Source organism: Carcharodon carcharias, chromosome 16, assembly GCF_017639515.1.
Source record: "Carcharodon carcharias isolate sCarCar2 chromosome 16, sCarCar2.pri, whole genome shotgun sequence".
Classification (NCBI taxonomy): Eukaryota; Metazoa; Chordata; class Chondrichthyes; order Lamniformes; family Lamnidae; genus Carcharodon; species Carcharodon carcharias.
The window spans coordinates 85,807,850-85,832,218 of NC_054482.1; the positions used below are offsets into that span (position 1 = coordinate 85,807,850).

The following is a 24,369-nucleotide window of genomic DNA, read 5'->3' on the forward strand; positions in this document are numbered from 1 at the left end:
AGCACTTATTAAAAGGTTGGATAATGTGTTGTTTGAAGTTTATATATTAATTCGCTGCCGCAGCACTATCTGTTGGAACACACAGCATGCAGTGCCACTGCCCTTGACTGTCTGAAGCGGGTACAAGAGAATGAATGTTCAAACTTGTTCAAACTCAGATGAAAGAAAGACCATGAAATGTCCCATTGTTCTTTTCCATGGAACAATGTGCATAAATGGCCAAATCCAATAAAATTAAATCAGTAACAAAAATGGCCAATTGCATAATTACAACAGAACTGATTTGAGGGTTAAAAGTGGGTTTTGAGAACCATCTTGCTGTTTGCAAGTTCAGCTAGAGTCGTGGAGGTACTGGGTGTTTCTTGGGCAGGATTTGTGAGAAATCGCTGCTAGCAAGGGAACCTTTACACTTCTAGCTGGGGTAATCGTCCAAATCGAAGGTGTAAAAGTCTGTTGCGAATCAATAAGTATATCTTTTCCTTTCTCTTTAATAAACTGACAGTTCTTAGCAATTGCGAAGGGACAAGACTAAAAGGCCGGACACCTGATTGGCAAAAATATCAGAAGTGGAAGTTAGGTCCCATAAGGTTAACAGCTCGAGCTAGGAATGGTTATATGGACAAATACGGACCAAATGATAGCCATGAAGACTATATCCTCACATTACAAAGAAAAGCACAGCACAGGAACAGGCCCTTCGGCCCTCCAAGCCTGTGCCGATCATATTGCCTGTCAAACTAAAACGTTTTGCACTTCCGGGATCCGTATCCCTCTAATCCCAGCCTATTCATGTATTTGTCAAGCTGCCTCTTAAACACTATCGAACCTGCTTCCACCACCTCCTCTGGCAGAGAATTCCAGACACTCACTACTCTCTGTGTAAAAAACTTGTCCCGCACATCTCCTCTAAAGTTTTCTCCTCTCACCTTAAATCTATGTCCCCTAGTAATTGACTCTTCCACCCTAGGAAAATGCTTCTATCTATTCTGTCCATGCCACTCATTATTGTGTAAACTTCTATCAAGTAGCCCCTCAATCTCCGTCGCTCTAGTGAGAACAATCCAAGTTTCTCCAACCTCTCCTCATAGCTAATAACCTCCAGACCAGGCAGCATCCTGGTAAACCTCCTCTGCACCCTCTCCAACGCCTCCATATCCTTCTGGCAATGTGGCGACTAGAACTGCACGCAATATTCCAAGTGTGGCCTAACCAAGGTTTTATACAGCTGCAGCATGACTTCCCAGCTTTTATACTCAATACCCCTGCCGATGAAGGTAAGTATGCCCTCCTGACTACCTTATCCACCTGCGTTGCCACTTTCAGTGACCTGTGGATCTACACCCAGATCCCTCTGCCCGTCAATGCATTTAAGGGTTCTGCCATTTACTGTATAATTCCTACCTTTCATTATTAGACCTTCCAAAATGCATTACCTTGCATTTGTCCGGATTAAACACCATCTGCCATTTCTCCGCCCAAGTCTCCAACGATCTATATCCCATTATATCCTTTGAGACTCCTCTTCACTATCTGCAACTCCTCCAACCTTAGTGTCATCTGCAAATTTATTAATTAGCCCAGTTACATTTTCCTCCAAATCATTTATGTATACTACAAACAGCAAAGGTCCCAGTACTGATCCCTGCGGAACACCACTAGTCACAGCTCTCCATTCAGAAAAGCACCCTGCCACTGCTACCCCCTGTTTTCTATGAGCAAGCCAATTCTGTATCCACCTTACCAGTTCACCTCTGATCCCGTGCAACTTTACCTTCTGTACCAGTCTGCCATGAGGGACCTTGTCAAAGGCCTTACTGAAATCCATGTAGATAACATCCACTGCCCTTCCATTGTCGATCATCTTTGTCACTTCCTCGAAAAACTCGATCAAGTTAGTGAGACACGACGTCCCCTTTACAAAACCATGCTGCCTCTCACTAATACACCCATTTGCTTCCAAATGGTAGTAAATCCTGTCACGAAGAATCTTCTCCAATAATTTCCCTACCATTGACGTAAGGCTCACCGGCCTGTATTTCCCTGGATTATCCCTGCTACCCTTCTTAAACAATGGAACAACTTTGGCCATTCTCCAGTCCTCTGGTACCTCACCCATAGCCAGTGAGGATACAAAGATTTCTGTCAAGGCCCCAGCAATCTCCACCCTTGCCTCCCTCAGTACTCTGGGGTAGATCCCATCTGGCCCTGGGGACTTATCCACCTTAATATTCTTCAAGACGCCTAACACCTCTTTTTTGATCTCAACATGATCCAGGCCATTTACACACTCTTCCCTAGTCAAATCGACCGCTAAGTCCTTCTCTTTGGTGAAACTGATGAGAAGTACTCATTTATTATCTCTCCCATTTCTTCTGGCTCCACACACAGATTCCCACCTCTGTCCCTGAGTGGGCCTACCCTTTCCATGGCTACCCTCTTGCTTTTTACATATGTATAAAAGGCCTTGGGATTTTCCTTAATCCTGGTTGCCAATGACTTTTCATGACCCCTTTTAGCCCTCCTGACTACTTGCTTATGTTTCTTCCTACTATCTTTATATCTCCACAGGCTTCATCTGTTCCTAGCCTACTAGCCCTTACGAATGCTTCCCTTTTCTTTTTGACTAATCTCACAATATCCTTCGTTATCTAAGGTTCCTGAAACTTGCCATGCTTACCCTTCATCCTAGCAGGAACATGCCGGTCCTGAATTCTTATCAACTGACGTTTGAAAGCTCCCATGTCAGTTGTTGATTTGCCCTCAAACATCCGCCTCCAGTCTAGATTCCTCAGTTCCTGCCTAATATTGTTATAATTAGCCTTCTCCTAATTAAGCACCTTAATCCGATGACTCCTATCATCCTTATCCACCAGTACCTTGAAACTTACTGAATTATGGTCACTTTTCCCGAATGCTCCCCTACTGAAACTTCAACCACCTGTCCGGATTCATTCCCTAATATCAGGTCCAGTATTGCCCCTTCCCGAGTCGGACTGTCTACATATTGTCTCAGGAAGCCCTCCTGGATGCACCTACAAATTCTGCACCATCCAAACCCCTAGCACTAAGTGATTCCCAGTCAATATAACGAAAGTTAAAATCACCCACCACAACAACCCTATTGCTTTTACATCTTTCCAAAATGTGCCTACATAACTGTTCCTCAATCTCCCGCTGGCAAATGGGAGGCCTATAGTAAACCCCCAACATTGTGACTGCGCCCTTACTATTCCGGAGCTCTACCCATATTGCCTCGCTGCATGAGCCCCCCGAGGTGTCCTCCTGTCGTACAGCTGTGATATTCTCCTTAACCAGCAGTGCAACTCCCCCACCTCTTCTACATCCCTCTCTATCCTGCCGGAAACATCTAAATCCTGGACCGTTTGCCAATTGCCAATCCTGTCCATCCTTCAACCAAGTCTCTGTAATAGCAATAACATCATAGTCCCAAGTACTAATCCAAGCTCTAAGCTCATCTGTCTTGCCTGTTATACTTCTCGCATTTCAGATCCCCAGTCCCACTGTGTTCAGTAATTTCTCCCTGCCTGCTCTTCCTCTTGGTCCTACTGGCCATATTCACTACATGGGGAAACTTGACGGCATCTCCAGCGAAGAGTGCCAAACGTTACAGGCCAAATGTTTGGTGAACAAGACTAAATGTGCTTTCAGTACATTGCTACCTTTATCGATGGTTAGGTGGACAACAAAGAGTGGAAGCCAGCGAAAGGTAGAGGCCTTCTGGTGTACAGTGTATACTATTGTGCACTGTGAGGTGGTGAAGCCATACAGGAGATGGAAAAAGAGAACAGCTGTTAGAAGAAGAAAAGGAGCTCCACAGGAAAGAAACAGCTAATCTACATTTCTATCCAAGACCTTGAGCTGATTATACAACATTGATGTTGCATCAACAAAGTTATGTAAGCATGACAGCCAGCATGCCTAACGCTGAGGCAAAGGAGTACAGACAAAACTTACAAACATACGAAGGAGGAGGAGTAGGCCATTCGGCCCATCGAGCCTGCTCCGCCATTTAATAAGACCATGGCTGATCTGATAGTAACTTCAAATCTGCATCCTGCCTACCCCTGATAACCTATCACCCTCTTGCTCATCAAGAATCTGTCCACCTCTGCCTTAAAAATATTCAGACAGTGCTTCCACCATCTTTTTTCAGGATGAGAGTTCCAAAGACTCACAATCCTCAGAAAAAAGTTTGCCTCATCTCTGTTTTAAATGGGTGACCCCTTATGTTTAAACAGTGACTCCTAGTTCCAGATTCTCCCACAAGAGGAAATATCCTCTCCACATCCATCCTGTCAAGAACCCTCAGGATCTTATACATTTCAATCAAATCGCCTCATACTCTTCTAAACTTCAGTGGCACCAGCCTAGCCTGTCCAACCTTACCCCATAAGACAACCTGCCAATTCCAGGTATTAGTCTGTTAAAACATTCTCAAACTGCTTCCAATGCATTTACATGCTTCCTTAAACAAGGTGACCAATACTGTACACAGTATTCCAGATGTGGTCTCACTAGTGCTCTGTATAACTGAAGCATAACCTCCTTACTATTGTATTCAATTCCCCTTCCAATAAATGATAACATTCTATTAGCTTTCTTAATTACTTGCTGTACCTACATACTAGCCTTTTGTGATTCTTGCATTAAGATACCCAGATCCCTCCGTATCTCAAAGCTGTTTCTCTCACCATTTAGATAATATGCTTTTCTTTTATTCTTCCTGTCAAAATGAACAATTTTACATTTTCCCACATTATACTCCATTTGCCAGATCTTTGCCCACTCACTTAACCTATCTATATCTTTTTGTAGCCTCCTTAAGTCCTCTTCGCAACTTACTTTCTTACTTATCGTTGTGTCATCAGCAAATTTGGCAACCATCCCATTCATCCCTTCATCCAATTTAAAAAAAATTGTGAACAGTTGAAGCCCCAGCACTGATCCCTGTGGCACCCACTTGTTCCATCTTGACAACCTGAAAAAGACCCATTTATGTCTACTCTCTGCTTCCAGTTAGCCAGCCAATCTTCTGTCCATACCAATATGTTACCCCCTACACCATGAGCTTTTATTTTTCGCAATAATCTCTGATGTGGCGCTTTATCAAATGTCTTCTGGAAATCTAAGTACAGTATATCCACCGGTTCCGCTTTATCCACGGAATGCACACAAGAGAATGATACCTTTAGATAAGAGTTGCAAGATGCTAGAGGTACTTTGAGAGAGTATATTAATGAGCAAAAGCCAACAGAAGACCAATCTCGTTGCCAACTCAAAACACACGCATTGGAAAGAAGGTTGAAAAGGCAGAATGCATTTGTTTCTACAGTGGCAAGGGGAAAACCTACCATAGACCTAACTCCATATTCAGAACCAGAACCCTGCCTGCAAGAGATGTATGTCAGATTAGGAATGGTCAGAATCACCCTCAATGATAGAGGTGGTTAAACAAAGGGATCCCTACCCCACTCTGCACCAACTAGTGTCACCCCTCAGGCTCAACAGGTCCTTATGCATCCTTTCCTTCCTCCTAAATCTAAAACAGTTTAAAGAGTTATTTCAAGCTGAATAATTAGGCGCATGCAACTAAATTAAACTGAATCTAAATTTAAATTAAATCCCTCCTTAAAACTGACAATATATAGCATCAATGTACACTCTTGTAAATGCTGTGCTGGGAATATAAATTAATATTGTATCAGTGTGAAATTTAGCATATATTGAGTGTCCAAGGGCAGAATTTTAAATCCTGAGAGGCGGCAGTGCGCCCGCTGACAATTAAGAGGCCTATTAAGGCCATTGAAGTATTAGCAGTGAATTTTTGCTGCCTGTCCAACCTTACGGTTGGTGGGTGGGTGAATAGGAGGCCTTTGCGTTTTTCAGGAAACCTCATCCAAGGGCGGGTGAGGTTTTCGAATTACATGTAAAAAAATAAAAATGGGCAGAAATTTTATCATGCACATGTTTAGGTGAGTGAGTCTGATGTATGGATATTTTTTTCTGCATTTATAAATTTTTAGTTGATGGTTTTATATTCTTCAGCTTCCCGAGGCAGCTCTCAGCCTACAGGGAGCTTTCACTGCGTGCTCCCAGCTCCTGCGCTGACTTCAGCACTGGCCGTTAATTGGCCAGCTAGTGTGAAATCACTGCCAGGGACTGGTCGCGGGTGGCAGGCCATTTCCCGGCTGCTCCCGGGCTTACCCAGCGTACGCACCCAATGACCCAAAAATCCTGCCCAAAGTTTTTAAATTAAAATAGCTCATATTTGAACAACTAGCTTAAACTTGTAAATCTATTTTAAAATATTTAGTCTCTTGAGGTAAGGGAAAAGTAAAGCGGGACCCCCGATCAGGGTATTCCTAGAGGGAAACCAGTACGCTTTCTCATAATGAAAAATTAGAAACACTTTTACTTTTCAAATTCATAAGAGATGTGATCTCCAAATGGAAAATACTCCCCTGTATGAATATATTATGTTCTTAGAATAAAGTAAAAAAAATTAATCAAATCTATTTTTGATTTTTCGTAGGCTAAGACTGCAGTCCTGCCATGATTATAATGCTCATTAAGTCCAACACAGCTCACTGGACTAACCTATAGATTTGGAGTTTCCCTTCTGATCTTCATTGGCATCAGCTTTAGAAAGTTGAGAAGAGTTAGGAGCAGCAAACTGCTTTCGGACCAGATACGGAATCAGCTCACCCCGGATTGACATGAAAGACCTTTGAAGAAGAAACATCATTACTGATAAATAACAGCGCTCTGCACGGTTATGGGCTGTTGCCATAGTACAATTAGGTGGTGTGCAAGAAGTCAAGATGTAGCCTATTCAATGCAATATTCCTGCAAAGAATGCCTCACTGATGGGCTGCTGAGGTAAAGCAGCAAAGAGGGCAAGTTGATGAAGGTACTTTCTTATATGGTCAATGCCAGCCATTCCCTCATAACTTACTGTTGCATCAAGTATTGGAAATAGTCTGACACAAAGTTGGGTAATAAACAAAGCAGAATGAAACAGGTCTTCACAGTAATCTAATAAAAATAATATGGATAAAAACTTAAGATAGTTAGTAAAGAATAGAACAGAATACTGGAGACAAGCTTTTACTTGTAGATACACATTGCACAGTTGCAACAGTACAGCCCTCTTTCAACCTGCGGCCATATAAGAACACAGGTGAGTCACCAATTAATACCCAACACCTGAATACAATCAATACATCTTACATATTCCTTGAAAGCCAAATATAGAATATATTGTATTAATCAGGTAAAATACAATTAGGTAACTTTTGCATCAGTAAACAGGCATGTCTTGTGATAAAGGGATCATATAGTCATACGAACATATGAATTAGGATCAGGAGTAGGCCATTAATAGTCATTAAACCACTCTGACAAACAGAAGCAGCCATTAATAAAGCATCCTTTTTACCATTCTGGTATATATCGACACTTTATCATGAGCAATGATTGGCCCTGATTTAAGTATACTGCTCAGTTTTAAGTGGTTAACAATCAGACCAAATCCTTAAAAAATTGTAACTTTCTAGCAGCACAAAATTTTTGTGGATCATATTATTTAAGGAGAGAACTTGCATTTACATAGCAACTTTTATCTCCAACAATGCAGCATACCCTCATTACAACATCAAAGTGACAATCTAGATAATATGCTCTAGTAATGGTCAGAGGCTTGAACTCAAAAGAATGCTACTACTGGGGTTAGCTGCCCTTGTACAACCATCCAAAGCTCCAAGTAACAATCTTGGTGTATGTGGGGAACATTCTAATGGTAGCATAAAAATCGCGGTAAAATTGAAATGAAACAAATGTGGGGTGGAAATGAAAGGAATAGATAATTAAAAAGGAATGACAGAACAGAGGGGCTAAAAAATCTAAGGTAAAGGCAAAATACTGCGGATGCTGGAAATCTGAAACTGAAACAAAAACAAAAAATGCTGGAAAAACTCAGCTGGTCTGACAGCACCTGTGGAGAGAAAGACAGGGATGACGTTTCCAGTCCGTATGACTTCTTCGGAGCTAAGAGAAGTAACAATTTGGTGAAATTTATACTGATTAAGGGGAGTGGAGCAGGTGAAGCTGGGTAGAAGGCAGGCAAAGGAGAGATTGCCAAAGATGTCATAAACAAAAGGTCAAAGGGGTGCTACTGGTGGTGGTACTGGCTGCGGAAAGTGCTAATGGTGACATTAAGAATATAAAGCAGAGTGTGATAATAGCCGGACAAGGGTAAGCACTCTGGAAAGAACGAACAACATGAGGAAGTGACGGTTGTGTGTGTGTGTGTGGGGTGGGGGGAAGACACGGGACGACGACTGACGGTGGTGGGAAAAAGATTGAAAGATCGAAAATAGGCTAAAAGGTGGTAGGCTACAAGTCTGATATTATGGCCACACTTGGAAATTGTACTAATCCTCAACCAAAGCAGGATGCATTCGCATGTTTCTAACAACCTGGCAGATGGGCATATGATAATGTTGGTGCAGCATAATCTGCCTAGCATTGCTTTGCTGGTCCTGGTCTTCTTGCTCATCCCTCTTCAAAAAGCCACAATGTATAGGGTTGCCTAATAGAAGATTTTTTGATGACAATTTTGGAGATATAGAAGAAAATAAAAACAAAATAATTACCAAAAGATGGCAGCAGGGGAAAATTCAAAAATTAAGCAAGTTCTAAGAAATGGCTTTAAAAGCACTTCTCTAACACGGGAACCAAAATGAAGTTCCGTAACAACTATAAATATGCATTGTACATGGTATAATATGCACAAATAACAAAATAGTGTGAAAGACGAAATCACATATGCCATTGTTTTAATATTATGATGCCGTTCCTGTCTGTCTCATCTAATAGTTTCCTGCCCATACGAAATATCTCCATAAATCTGTAGGATGCACAAAAAGGATGGAGATCAGGACCCATGAGTCTTCATACCTATTTCTGGTCCATTACACCTCATAAATTATTTAAGCTGTGTATTACAAATACAAATGCAACCTTTATTTTACTTTCAGAACTATTTTTTTTTGCACAAGCACAATAAAAACATTCAATATGATCAGGCTTTGTGCTTCCACAATGGTGTGAATTTATCAAGTGAGTGGTGAGCCTTGAAGATCGAGAAGGTCTGAGGTTTGAACCCTATGTGCTGCTGAATTTGCTAATCTGAGCTGGGGTAATGGTAGGGAACTACTTCAGTGTTAGCATTCTTGGATTAGGTAGTAGAATTTTAGCTGGAGTTGATCTTTATTTATAGCTTCTTCTGGTTATTTCTTGGGGTCCAATATGATGTCAGCACTCACTGTTGAGGGTTATAGAATATCAGAAAGCGTTGTGCAGTTGTTCTAAAACACCAAATCTACGTGTTTAGCAAAGGAGAGGAAGGAAGCTTGGTAATTTATCAATGAAGGAGAATCATAAGCATGAACCTTGAGTCTACGTATTTGTGGACAACCATTTTTGAAAATCTAAGCAGCCAAGTGGTTCCTTGAAAAATTAATTGGAGTGGGCCAAAAAGTAAAAGAAAGCTCATGTACGTCAAGGGTGATGATGTTCAGACTGAATTTTCAATAATAATCAAATCTAGGCCCAACAGTAAAGGCATACAAAACATAACATGCTGGAAATACTTAGCATGTCTGGCAGCATCTGTGGATAGAGAAACAGAGTTATTATTTCAGGTTGGTGACCTCTCAACAGAATGTTCTAATGAAAGGTCGCAGACCTGAAACGTTAACTCAGTTTCTCTCTCCACAGATGCTGCCAGACCTGAGTTTTTCTAGCATTTTCATGTCAGATTTCCAATGCCTGCAGTATTTTGATTTAGTTGTAGTAAAGGAATACAACCACCTTGGTCTTTTGCCTCACTGCAGTACTGAGTAGATGGAGTTATAATTTCTATGTGAATTAAGGCCTGAAATTTAGTCTGCATTTTTTTGGCACACAAAGGCCACTTGCGAACAGCCAAATTCAAAACTCAAATGGGGCAGGGATTATGCAGATTATATTTTTATATCTGGAAATATGAAATATCAATAAGGGTTGATTGAAAAACTCAGGAGGTAAACAACAGAGCAAAGTTCCAATAAAGTAAGAAAGCGAATGAAAAGATTTAATGCCAACACTACATACTTAATTTCTTACATACACTGCAAGAGAAGATTTGCCAAACTACTTCTTTATTCTTTTCTTACATCTGTTATATCTAAACGCAGGGCTTATAACATAAATTTGTACATGTCTGTATTAAGCAGATGTCAGAAAGTTATGGTTACTTATACACTGCAGAAAATAGCAAGTATATTTGTAAATCAAAGGACTGAATTAAAAATATATGATGTTATCATGTGCAGGTGTAGAATTCAGCAACTTTCAGGTAGGGTACAAACTGCATATTTAAAAGGATACTGCTCATACTGGATGAAATTGGTCTTCACCTGTACTTTAAAATAAGTTTCTCTTTTCCTTTAACTAATCCGCTGCTTTTAATTTCTTTACTAAAACTATTTAGGTAGACAAGCCATTTCAACTAATTGACAACTTGTGAATGAATACTGATCTAATGCAACTGTGAAAGCTGAAGTTGTTTACAACTTATTGACCCAGTATAATTTCAAAAGAAGTGGATTATATTTCTACTGGACCTATTTACCTTAAAATTAATATTCAAAAGAACTCCATGTTTAAGATTTCACTGATTAGTAGGGAAGCTAGAGCAGGGACGCCAGACCGAGGTATATTTCACACTGTAAGAAGTGAACTTTAGAAGTACATCTACCCTTCCACCAATCTCACATTTTCCACACTAGGTATTCTTATAGTCTGAGTGAAATGGCCAATTTTAATGCAGATTCAAGCTGTTGCTTTACTCATTTTCATTTTCTACCCTGCTTCTGCTCCACTCTGCTTCTCTCCAAAACAATCTTTTTGATTGCCTCTTGCCTCCAGTTCTATGGTCTAACTTGCCTTGTTTTAAAAAAAAAATAGGAAGGTTGGCTGACCTTTCTTCATATTAAATCTACTTACAGCAATGTTTTATAAAATCATATCATCCATATGAAAAAACCTGCAACTCGCTGAACCAGCATCAGCCATGGTTTTAATGACAAATCAATTATATGTGCATAACCTATTTATTGTACTTTTATTGCTAGCCGAAGTTATATAGATTTAAGCAGCTTATACATTGAAAGGCACTGACACCTTAATTGGGGTAGCGTTCCATATGTTATCTGACTCTTCCCCCAAGTGGATATTATTTGAGTCAAGTGAGTACCAGTATCTAGCTCACTGAAGGACATCGCACACTACTTCAATCTTCTTGTAACCCATATTTGCACACATGCAGTTCCAACAGTTTGCATTACATTATGGAAGATACAGCAGAGCAAAAGGGCATTTGGCCCAACTAGTCCATGCTGAAATTTATACTCCGCATTAAGTTTCTTCCAATTCTACCATCTTAATCTCAATCTTTCAAAGTATCTTTCTATTCTTTTTTCCCTATGTATTTAGATACTTTCAAAAGGAACCTAAACAAATGATTTGCCTCAACCACTTCCTGAGATGCTGAATTCCACATTCTAAGCACTCTGAGTAAAGAAATTTCTCCTTTTTCTTCCTTCTTGGATTTATTAGTAATTAGCTTGTATTTATGGCCCCATTGTTGTAAATCTTTTTTGCATTTTCTCCAGGGCTTTTATGTCCTTTTTGTGCTATGGAGACCAAAACTGTTCATAACACTTAAGTGCGGACTGACCAGGGTCATGCACAAGTTTAATAGAACCTCACTACTTTTGAACTCTATATCACTAAAAATAAAAACCAGTGCTTTGTTAGCATTCGGAAATGTTTTGCTAATCTGAGATGCAGCTTTCAGTGGTTTGTTCATTTGTATCCCTATGATCTCTGTGAACTTCTACTCTGTTCAGTTTCTTATTTTCTAAGGTGTAGGTGATATTTGTATTTTTCTACCAAAGTGCATCTCCCCACATTTATCTATGTTCAAGACCATTTGCCACTTTATTGGCCAGTTTGCAAATTTTCTAATGTTCTGTATTGAGTTGCAATCTTTGTCAGTGTTAGCTATACACCTTTTTAGCCAATTTGCTTTCCATTCAGCTATTTGTCCTGACTCCACATGCCTTTATTTTTGTCATGAACCTACCATGTCTTAGTTTATCAAAGGTTTTTTTTTTAAAATCTAAGTATACAACATCTACATTAGCCTTGTCTACTCTTTCTGTTAACTTTTCAAAGAACTCTATCAGGTTCGTTAAGCATGACTTAGTTTTGCAGAATTCACATGGGGTATTTTTCTAAATTATATTTTCTGTCTGCACATGCTCTATCACTTATTTTAATGTAGATTAAGCTGACTAGTGTATGGTTCCCAGGATTTGTTCCATCTCCCTTAGCAACAGCATTAGTTGTATGCCAGTTCTCCAGCACTGTCCCCACTTCTATGGACTCCATCTATCTAACTAATCTCTTTGTTGTCTCATCCCTAGTTTCCTTGTCTTTGCTTAGTAACCGAAGTGAGAACCCTGGGTAATTTGCAGTGGACTAAATGAACGCTAATGCAGCACAGATTAGAGGCCAAATAAATGATGTCTAATAGTAATGGCTCAGATGGAGACTTTAAAAGCAATGCCTTTAATTACCTACAGACATTGGTTTTCAATATTTTAAACTCAATATTAAAATCACCAGAAACTATCACAAACACAGTGAAAGAACAACCTGACATTTTAGTGGTAATTTCTTAGTTTAAAAATGAAAGACTAATCACTTTGTATTGCATTTGCCATTTATATACCCAATCTAAGAGTTATCCTACAGGTACAAAAGTACAAATGTATATCAACAATATACACAATGTTACTAATACATAATGTTCATATTTTCCAAACAACCTGTCTCTGTCAGAGGCACATCATTGTGAGTGAGTGAAAGATTTGCAAGCCCTCCTGAATATGTGTTTCATGCAAATCTAACATCTTTTATGCATGCTCTGCAGGTCTGTGCTTCACTGCGTGAATGCCTTACAAGGAGGCTCTGTTAAATTTATATTAGGGTGGAGTACAATTAAACTATTAACTTTTACCTGGGTGCTCCTTTATACCACAAATGTCACATAGGTTTCCTGGCATGGTCCTTAAGCCCAGGAGGGCCTGGCAAAATCTGATGCTGGACCTGGTTGTCCAAATACAGCTATCTGAAAGATGCATTTCAAGAAATAATAAAAACAAATTTCTAAAAAGGGCTGAGCGTTTAGGCCATGAATACCTACCTGCCATCTGCATACCGTATGTTTGGTCTTATTAAAGAGATATTTCATTCTGACTGCTTTTATTGTTACTAAAAACTTGGAATTTAAATAAATATTTGTATAGTTAAGTTTATTTCCTTACAATTTTACATTAACAGCAAAAAAAACTTGGAAAGATACTTTACTGGATAGTTTCAAAGAGACAGGAACCCTTTTGTAAGACTAAGTAAACCTGTTTAAGAAAATAGTATACAGTTTGTAAAAAAAAATTAAATAAAGTTTAACAGTGTTCGTCTGTGCTCTCTCAGCAATGTGCTTTTTATAGCAACGATGGTAATATGATTCTGTTTTCATTATGTTTATTTGGGAATGGGTACAGAAATATATGCATAGGCAGTCAAATCTCATTATTACAAACATTTTGGAACTGGCAAAGTCTTTATTCCATAATCTTGAAATTTTGTGATGTTACCATACTGAAGCGAGTAATATGCTCCAATGTACAACTACATGAGTCTCAGGAGAGTGACAGGATTGATGGATATAGGGAGCAGGTGGGGGGTTGAGATCATGCAAAGTGACTGATTTATTGACCCAAACACCCATTCTCTGTTCTTAAACTTTATGTTACTAGCACATTTCCTGTTGCACTGTTCAAAATAAAGGATGTGCTGTTTACTGAGGACAGAAGCATTATACCACATCATACACAATGCATTATTTTGTTGCTAATGGAAAGCTGAGTGCAATCTGACATTTGCCTTTAAAGCCACAGGATATGACTGCGGCAAAAACACACACGTAAGATCAATTAGATATTTTTACCTCTGTTGTGAATGCTTCTACGAAGGCAAAATGGAAATTACTTCCTTTTTTTAATCCTTTTCTTCTGCAAGCATGGCATAAAAATTTAGATTTGTCACATAGTGTGATCGACATAGCTCAAATCTTTCATGTATATAGCTTGTGTTAAGGGATTGCCTAAATGAGGTCCATACTGCTTCACTGAATGTAACTGAGATTGTGAAAACTGTTATTACAAAAGGTCTGTAACAATAAACACTCTTTTGTATGCTTCTGTAAGTTCGTGGGCTGAAATGTATTTTTGTTCATACACAGAAAGAATATGTACATATGGCTTACCTTGGAGCAATGCTCATCTACTTGGGAGTGTTATTACATGGCTGAAGAGCTAGAACTAACTTGCTGGATGGTTGAAGCTTACACCTTTAGATTACAACAGTGAGCTGTAAGAGGTGTTACACAAATGCAAGTTCTTTCTTTTCATCTTTCAGATGAAACCTTAAACTGAGGCCCCACTGCCTTCTCAGGTGGATGTAAAAGATGCTATAGCACTATTTCCAAGAAGGGCAGGGGAGTTATCCTCAGTTTCCTGGGCAATATTTATCCATCACTCAACATTACAAAAACAGGCTATCTGGTCATTCTCACATTGTTGTTTGTGGGACTTTGCTGCGCACAAGTTGGCTGCTGTGGTTCCTATATTACAACAATGACTGCACTTCAAACGTACTTAATTGGCCACAAAATGTATTGAGACATTAAGTGGTCATGAAAAGTGCTACATAATGCAAGTCTTCACTTTTTTTAAATTGACTATCTTAGGTTATTGTCATCTGCATCACTATTTATCTGTTCCAGCTAAATTAGACTGTGGTAATGTCACATTTTTCATGTTTTGCACTAGTATTCTCTTGGATTCAGCATCACCAGTCGTTGTCCTAAGTTATTGCTCGCATTTACCACTAACCGCACTTTTTCCTATCCAATAATTAAATGATAGTATAGCACCTTTATTTGTTAACGTTATATTAATTGTATTGTTAAGGTTTACAGGTGGAGAGTATCAACCAATTAACTATCTTGAGCACATATGAAAAGGGACTTCCCCACGTCTCAAAACCACCCTTGGGAACCTCAGCCCCATTATTTGAGCTATCTTGTTGAAATTCCCCCCGTACCTTTCCGTTCTGCATGGAGGAGTTTTCCTGCATGGACTGCTTTTGCACACCCTTCACTTCCTCTCCCTTGTCAACCATCTGGACACAGCATGGCGTCCGTCCTGCTGTCTGCAGGTGGTGGGAGCCCCCAGTGGCGGGCTCTCTATGTGAGAGTCCTATCCTTTACTATCGGGGATTTGGCGTGAAGGGTGTTGCACGCAGCAGTCCTGTGTAATAAAAGGTTAAGGTGGTTCACAGGTTCCCAGGCCGCCTATATTTTCTGCAGCCTCGAGGAGTCCGCATTCCATATGTGTACAGGTTGCCAGAGATTGCAAACCAGACCCCCTATCTCTCTTCCATGTCTACGTTCATGTCCAGTGTCCCTGGAGAGGGGATACATGAGGTCCACTGGTATGCTTGAGGCCGTCGGCAACCATTGGGCACCAATGAGGCTGGAGTGCATTATCTCCCCTCAAAATATTACTTTAATTTAACTTGTTACTTTTAAAGTTTTGTTTCTGTTACAGTGCCCCTTTACAGGCTGTTAGTTAATTTGCTTTGATTGACATACTCAAGAGTAGAGAAAAAGGACAGTTGGGACACTGGGAGTTAGTATGTAGGAGGCAGACATATGTAATGCTGCATTTTGTAAATAAACCTACTACCAAGAAAAGGATCTGCATCTAGTTTCATACTTCATCATCTGGTTTGGATCCAATTAACATTATTCATGAAAGAAATATAACAACTTGCATTTAAATAGTGTTACGATCCAGTTGGGGACCTTTAATGTTTAGAGAAGAAATCTGAACAACCAGCAATTAACTGACAGAACTATACTACAAGATTTTACATTTTCAACTAAAAACAAACTTTATTGTGTATCAAAATGAATTAGACAAAGTAAGCTTTATTAACTTAATGCTAAAGCTTATAAAGACTTATGCTATAAACTCAGTTCTACTTTCTATTTCCTAAGGGCTCCCTTATCTTACAAAATCTTTAATATTCATGCACTTTTCCTGCATCATGAACGACGGATTTAATATTACTCTGCTTCAGACGTCGGTCTGGCTTTATTTCTCGACTTCCAAGAAGCTACAAGCTACATTAGACCCAAAGCTGACAGTCTCTTCGTTGCTTCTCTCAACAGTCTTGCCTGCTGGCTATGCCCTAACTGAATTTACAGAGATAGCTCAAAACAAAGAATCTCACTAAGCTCCATCCATCTCCATGGCAGTATGACACACACAGCCTGTTCCCAGGTAAAAATCCAAATTAATTACCTTTTAATTCCAAAACTTTCCTTAATTCTGGGAAACTAAATCCTTTACTGGAATAATTGTAGATGCCATGTCTCCAGTTCCTTAGCTAAGTAAGGCCACCTGTAATTTTATGATTCTCACCCTTTTAGTCTAACTTTATCCAGCAAACACAAGTTACCTTCCGAATTGTCATTGTCTTAAGTCTTTGTGGTTTTCACGCCTCTAGATGCTTACCAGGACTTTTAGCCCCACTGAACTTGTATTTAAAATTCAATTTTTAAAACCAAAAAGCTAAACCTTTAAAACATTTGAACTGTGACATGAGGCATACGTAATAATAGCACCTTTAATGTAGTAAATTGTACCAAGGCACTTCACAGGAACATTGTAAAAACAAAGTTTGATATCAAGCAACACAAGATATTAAGTCAAATTATCAAAGCTTGGCGAAAGAGGTAGATTTTAAGAAGCATCGCAAAAAGAGAAAAGACCAAAAGGGAGGAAGAAGAACAGAGCCATTTAGGAACAGAATTTCAGAGTTTAAAGCCGAGGCAGCTAAAAGCATTGCTGCCAAAATTGGAGTGTTAAAATAAGGGATGCTCAAGAGGATAGAATTGGAGGAGCGTAGATATCTAAGGTTCAAGGAGATTACAGATATAGAGGGGAGGGCCCATGGAGGGATGTGAAAACAAGGATTAGAATTTTTTAAAAATCAAGACTGTATGTCAGTGAGTACTGGGGTGATAGCAGAATGGGACTTGATGCGATTTAGGACACAGGTAGCAAAGTTTTAGATGGTCTTTGGGGAATGGGGAGGAGAGATAGTGAGAATGTGGGAGACCAACCAGGAGTGCATTAGAATAGTCAAGTTGCAGGATAACAACGGCATCAATGAGGATTTCAGCAACAGATGAACTAAGCAGAGTCAGGAGATGTTATGGAGGTAGAAGTAGATGTCTTATTGATAGTTTGGATGTCTGGTTAGGGTCAAATATGACACCAAGGCTGTGAATAGTCTGGTTCAGCCCCAGATGGTTGTCAGGGGGAGGACTGGATTCAGTGGCTAGATAACTGAATTTGTGGCAGGAAATGAAAACAGTGGCTTCAAACTGCCTAGTACTGCAGTAAATTTCTGCTTATCCAGTACTGGATGTCAGACAAGCATACTGATAATTTAGACATAGTGGAGAGGGTCACGATAAGTGGTGGTGAGGTAGAACTAGGTCAGCATACATGTAGGAATTGCGGCTGCATTTCTAGATGATGTCACCGAGGGGCATATGAGTATATGAAGAGACCTAGGATAGACTCTTGGGCAACAGAGGTATAAGTGCAGGAGCAGAAAGAGAAGCTACTTCAGGTGATTCTCTGGCTACAATTGGACAGATAAGAATGGAACCAGGAGAGTTCAGTCCCCCTCAGCTAGAAGAAGATAGAGAGGCTTTAGAGCAAGTTGGAACGCTCACTGTGTCAAAGGTTGCAGACAGGTCCAGAAGGAAGAGGGGTGATAGTTTGCCTTTGTCACATTCAAATAAGATGTCATTTGTGGCTTTGGGAAGAACTGCAGTGGCAGACATGCATGGATGGAAACCTGAATAGAGGCATTCAAACATGGCGTTCTGGGAAATATGGGCATGGATTTGGGAGAAAACAGCACAATCCAAAAAATTTGAAGAGGAAAGGGAGATTGAATATGGGGTGGTAGTTTGCAAAGGTGATGGTCAAGGTTGATTTTTGAGGAGAGAGATGATGACAGTAACAGATTAGAAGGAGAGGCAGACAGTATACCTGAGGGAAGAGAGCCCTTAACATATCAGCTAACATTAAAGTTGGGTGGCCAGCAGTTTAGTGGGAATAGAATCAAGGGAGCAGGATGTAAGTCTCAAGCTGAGCTCAGGGGGCATGATGGGAGATAGCAAAGAAATTAAAGAAAAAAGTGAGTTCAGGGCTAGGGCAGGTTTGAACCTTAGACGTGGTTTGGTCCCATGGCCAGGGCAAGGGTGGAAAGAGGCTGAGGCAGCTGATTGGGTGGTCTCAGTCATACTGTCAAAGAAGTTTGTGAACGTCTTGGACTTTTTATTAGGGGTGAGAGTGGAGGAGGCAGAAGAGAGATTAAGACGATGATTTGCAGTAGAGAGAAGAAGCCAAGAGTTATTCTGGTATACCAGAATAATTCCGGAATAGTGAGTAGTTTCAGCAGACAAGAGTAGAACTCAAAAGTGCTTTATGTGGTCCAGCCAGGTCTGGCTTTGGATGGCTAAACCAATTGTATGCTTCGCCTCCGTCGCATCTGTTCCGATGATGCTACCTTCAAAAACAGTTCCTCTGACATGTCCTCCTTCTTCCTTAACCAAGGTTTTCCACCCACGGTCGTTGACAGGGCCCTCAAACGTGTCCGGCCCATCTCTTGCGCATCCGCCCTCACGCCTTCTCCTCCCTCACAGAAACATGATAGGGTCCCCCTTGTCCTCACTTATCACCCCACCAGCCTCTGCATTCAAAGGATCATCCTCCGCCATTTCCGCTAACTCCAGCATGATGCCACCACCAAACACTTCTTCCCTTCATCCCCCCTGTCGGCATTCCGTAGGGATCGTTCCCTCCGGGACACCCTGGTCCACTCCTCCATCACCCCCTACTCCTCAACCCCCACCTATGGCACATCCCCATGCCCACGCAAAAGATGTAACACCTGCCCCTTCACTTCCTCTCTCCTTACCGTCCAAGGGCCCAAACACTCCTTTCAAGTGAAGCAGCATTTCACTTGCATTTCCCCCAACTTAGTCTACTGTATTCGTTGCTGCCAATGCAGTCTCCTCTACATTGGAGAGACCAAACGTAAACTGGGCGACCGCTTTGCAGAACACCTGCGGTCTGTCCGCAAGAATGACCCAAACCTCCCTGTCACTTGCCATTTTAACACTCCACCCTGCTCTATTGCCCACATGTCTGTCCTTGGCCTGCTGCATTGTTCCAGTGAAGCTCAACGCAAACTGGAGGAACAGCACCTCATCTTCCGACTAGGTACTTTACAGCCTTCCGGACTGAATATTGAATTCAACAACTTTAGGTCTTGAGCTCCCTCCTCCATCCCCACCCCCTTTCTGTTTCTTCCCCCTTCCTTTTGTTTTTTTTCCAATAATTTATATAGATTTTTCTTTTCCCACCTATTTCCATTATTTTTAAATCTTTTATGCTCCCCTACCCCCACTAGAGCTATACCTTGAGTGCCCTACCATCCATTCTTAATTAGCACATTCGTTTAGATAATATCACCAACTTCAACACCTCTGTGTTCTTTTGTCTGTGACATCTTTTGATGATCTGTTCCTATCCTAACACCCCCCACTCCACTTCTCTCACACCCACCCCCCCCAACCCCGGCCACCTTAAACCAGCTTATATTTCCCTCTCCTTGTAAAGAAAGATCAGTTCTATTGAAAGGTCATGAGGACTTGAAACGTCAACTCTTTTCTTCTCCACCGATGCTGCCAGACCTGCTGAGTTTTTCCAGGTAATTCTGTTTTTGTTTCAGTTGTATGCCATATCTATACAAATCTGTGTCCCCTAGGCTAAAGGAAGCAGAGATGAGGGGCATACAAAGGAAAGGGTCAAGATGAAATGGAGAGAGTAATGGCTTAAATGGGAGCTGGGGCATCGCGTATTTTCCCATCTGCATTTCCCTTGTTTAACAGAAGGCAGAATAAAAAGACTTCTGTCGGGACAAGGGTTGGTTTCAAAATATCACACTAGTTAATTTTACATTGAATGCAGGAAAGCACTGATTAGTTTCATAGTGGGCAGGATTTTCCCCCCATTGGGGGCGAAGCTGAATTGCGGGTGCAATTAAGGCCCGCCCAGCGCGATGTCTGCATGGAAGAGCTATGCGCTCCCTGTGTGGACGGGGTGGGGAAATCCCTAAATTGAGTGCGTGTTCTTTCGCGCATGCGCACGAAAGAGGGCACTCATCTCCTGAGGCTAAGTGCTGCCTCAGGGACATCGGCTGTTCTGTGACAAATATTAAAAATAGAAAAAAAAATTCCTGACATGTCCCCCCATGTGACACTGTCACATGAGTTGGGACATGTCCATAATTTTTACAAAAACTTTAATAAAATTTTTAAAAACCTACATGAAACCTCATCCTGCCCGTGGATGAGGTTTCATTCTTTTCCTAATTCCCCTGGGGCTCCTGGCCTGCCCGCCAACATTAAGGTTGGACGGGCAGGTCTATTAATTAGCTAAATGACTCTGTCAATGGCCTCAATTTTTGCTGCACCCCTCGCCTACTGGTAAATTTAAATGGGGCGCGGTGACGTCGGGAGTTCCGCCCCACGTCACTGCGTGTCATTTTACGGGTCGGCAAGCGGGCCCTGCACCCTGCTCGCCGATGGGAAAATCCTGCTTAATTCCCTACACTCTTGGCTTTTATGAAAATAATAAATACCCACTCATCAAGTCCCTGGGTATAAATATTTTTCAAACTACGCTATTCTAAAGCTACCTAGTTCCAAATTGCTCTTACTGGCAACCAGGACACTTTTGCCCTTCTCTGATACTACATGTCTGTTTGATCAAGGTTTTGCCCACTGAGCTTTTAACCACATAAGGTCCCGGGTTGGACTCACCCTTAAATCCTGTGGATTAACAAAGTGTTGTCTATTGTTCATTTATTTAACACAAAGAGCTAGTTCTCAACAGTGACAGAAAATAATCTTTGCTGATAGCTAAAGATGCCTGTCAAAGACTGGCCCATCTCAACTGACTGATCATCTGGGGTCTTTCACTTAGTTCAAGGCTACAGAAGTTTGCACAAATAAACAGTATAGATACCAGTGTTCTCAGTTATGACTGCTGAAAGTAGCTAATTACTACAATTAATTAAAAAAAAATGTAACTGGATCTTTTATGCCCACCCAAACAGTCTGATAAGTCATTGGTATAACAACACCTCCCATGGGTGCAGCACTCCTTCAGTGCTGTTCAGCAGCATGTGTATAGATTATGCAATCAAGCCATAGAATGGGGCTTGAATCCATAAACTTCTGAACTGGAAGCTGAAGTGTCTTTTTAGTATCATTGTGCAAAGCTACTTATGACATTATTACTATAATATTAGTGTTTACTTCGATGTCCTGGTACATGAGTTGAAAATTTAACTGGTCTGGCAAGGCAGCACACAATTTCCCAGAGCTACTGGAAAACTAATGATTTACACAACTTTTAGTAAGAATGAACATTCCCTCACTATATTAAAATCTATTTTAGACCATAATTTCAAGCTAGATATTTAAAATCTATTCCTGCCCCTGATCTTCTGTTATGAGCATACTTTCAATATCAGGGAAATTTATACCCAATTTTCAGAGCATATCACAGAGTTATTTGTGCAATAATGGTATTATAATCCCTTACTTGTTTTCCACCAGGAAATCCAGAACCCACTTTTTCATGCAGTACAGATGGGCGTCCACAAGCGCAGTTTTTATGTGCATTCTAGGATATCTGAAAAAGAAAATCAGCAATTACTACTCTATGTTCATGAACCATTTGTTGGCACCTCATTGTAACATGGTTCCACAAAATTAAGAATCGGCCACAAAATTCAAACCTTATTCCATCGCACAGTGTTACCAAGCCACAAAGTACTCTGAGATCCTTGGGCCAACCTCAGCTAAACTTGGTAGACTGGTACCTTGGACCAAGAGGCATGTGGCAGGAGAGTTGACATCAAACTGCCCCCATCTGGAGGGCTTTGGCCTCCTAGCAGGGGATCTTGTGGCTCTGCCTACACAATATCCCCACTGACATTGTAACTCAGACATGCTTTAACCAACCGTAAGCATCTTTTCCAAGAAAGAATATGATGAATTTATGTCTCAAATCTTTCTTTAATATTTCTTTTTTTTCTTTTTATTTGTTTCACGTAAGTTATGATTCGAGCCACTACAATTTATTACTTAGTAAGGAAAATTGTCATGCGGCATGCAGAGCAGGGGAAGATGAAGAGGCCACAATAAAAGTTGACAGAAAGTGAGAGGCAGCAATTAGAGAAAAGGAAGATGAAGAGGCTAGAGCAAGAAGGTGAGGAGTTGGCAAAGAGCAACAGGATGCAAGAACCACCAATGCTGCAAGTACGAGACCAAGACTCTTTAAGGAAGCTTTCATCCATCACCTTATCATAATTATGATTCAGACTCAGAATATGATATTGGCAGTAGATCAGAGTTATGTGAATATTATGGTGCAACAAAGTGGAAAAAAGAGTCACTTTCAATGTTTTGCACAGATGGTAAAGTACAATTGCCACCCTTAAGTGAACCACCTGACCCACTGAATATTTTTCTTACAGAAACAACATAATCAAAACACCTCTTGGAAAAAAAACACAAAATATAACAGCTGATTAGGATCATCTAGAAATCTCTATTCTGGTTTAAAAAGAAAGAACTTCTAATGTGATCTACCATGAAATATCTAATGTTTCAAAAAACACTGAAAATATAGACAGTGACACTGAACATGTACAGACTGATACCATAGATGTTGCCTTTGACACTGATAAAATATTCAGAGTATTAACAAACATTGAGGAAATAGGTGTAAATGTAGATTTTGATCCTGAGGATTTTGAGAATGACACAGAGTGTAGAGAATGATTACTGGAAATCATATAGTAAAAACTGAAAATTTAATTAAACTGAAGTCAATCCAAGTATAGTAAAATGAAAGTAAATTCATTGTGAAAATAAATATTTTTTGGCAAATAATGTTTTTGAGTATAATAGTGTGAATCTGGGTATGTGTTTCATATTTGTGGGATCAAAATTGCTAATTAAAATAATTGTGTGATTTGTTGAATGAAATCTGTTGGATATATGAGATGCTTTTTTGTGAGATGCTTTTCAGCTTTAATACCCATCTCATTGAGCCCATAATGCGAATGTCTCAGCTTATTACTTCACAAAGACAATTTCTCTTATTTTTTAAATCTTATTTTTAAACTTTCATTACTTTTTCCCCCTGATATAGGACAGGTAGACTACCTTGTCTGAAACAAAAACACAAAATGTTGGAAAAACTCAGCAGGTCAGGCAGCATCTGCAGAGAGAAACAAAATCAACATTTCAGATCGGTCACTATTCATCAGATCTGTTCTGAAGGCAGCTCACTAACCTGAAACATTAATTTTGCTTCTCTGGACCATCTTCTAGCTTATGGTTGTCCAACATACGGCCCACCAAAGGTTTCTATCTGGCCCGCCAACCAGTGTTCATAACACACTTAAGTACAAGTAGATAGAAGTGACAGATTCTGTAAGGTGCTGCTTGTCCAATCACAGGCTGTTTCTCACCCGTGTTTGCTGTTGATAGGCTCACTAGTGCACTAGTGAATGCAGGAGAGGAACAGTCTATGATTGGATGAGCAGCAAGTGGTGGGAAGGTAAGAAGCATCAGCCAGAGTTTCCTGAGGACTGGAGCAGCAGTAATGATTCTGTGGGGGTGGGGAGGGGCTGCTACACTGGCAAATGAGGCTGGGGGGGGGGGGGGGGAGAAGGTGAGGATGGGGGGAGGCAGCTGAGGGAGGAAAGGCAAGAAGGGAGTGGCTGTGTGCAAAGATGGGGGATGGGGTGAGGCTACACTGAGGGAAAGGTGGCAAGGGAGTGGCTGTCTGCAAGGGGTGGGGAATGGGGATGGGGTGAGGCCACAGTGGGGGAGAGGCATCAAAGGAGCGCTGTCTGCGAGGAGCAGAGGGTTGAGGGAAGGCTAAAGTGGGGGTGAGGTGCTAGGGAAGAGGCTCTCACCACCCCATAGCCTGTCATGCACCC

At 40.7% G+C, this 24,369-nt stretch overlaps 1 protein-coding gene across 2 annotated transcripts in view; it reads right to left on the bottom strand.

Annotated features, from left to right (window-relative positions):
- eif2b3 (eukaryotic translation initiation factor 2B, subunit 3 gamma) overlaps positions 1-24,369 on the bottom strand; it is a 113,730-nt gene that overhangs the window by 45,273 nt on the left and 44,088 nt on the right. For both annotated transcript variants that reach the window (XM_041208858.1, XM_041208857.1), the window contains exons 6-7: positions 21,957-22,046; positions 6,619-6,746 (exon numbers count right to left, since the gene is read on the bottom strand). In XM_041208858.1, coding sequence (XP_041064792.1) covers positions 6,619-6,746; positions 21,957-22,046 — 218 coding nt within the window. The remainder of the gene's footprint in view (positions 1-6,618; positions 6,747-21,956; positions 22,047-24,369) is intronic.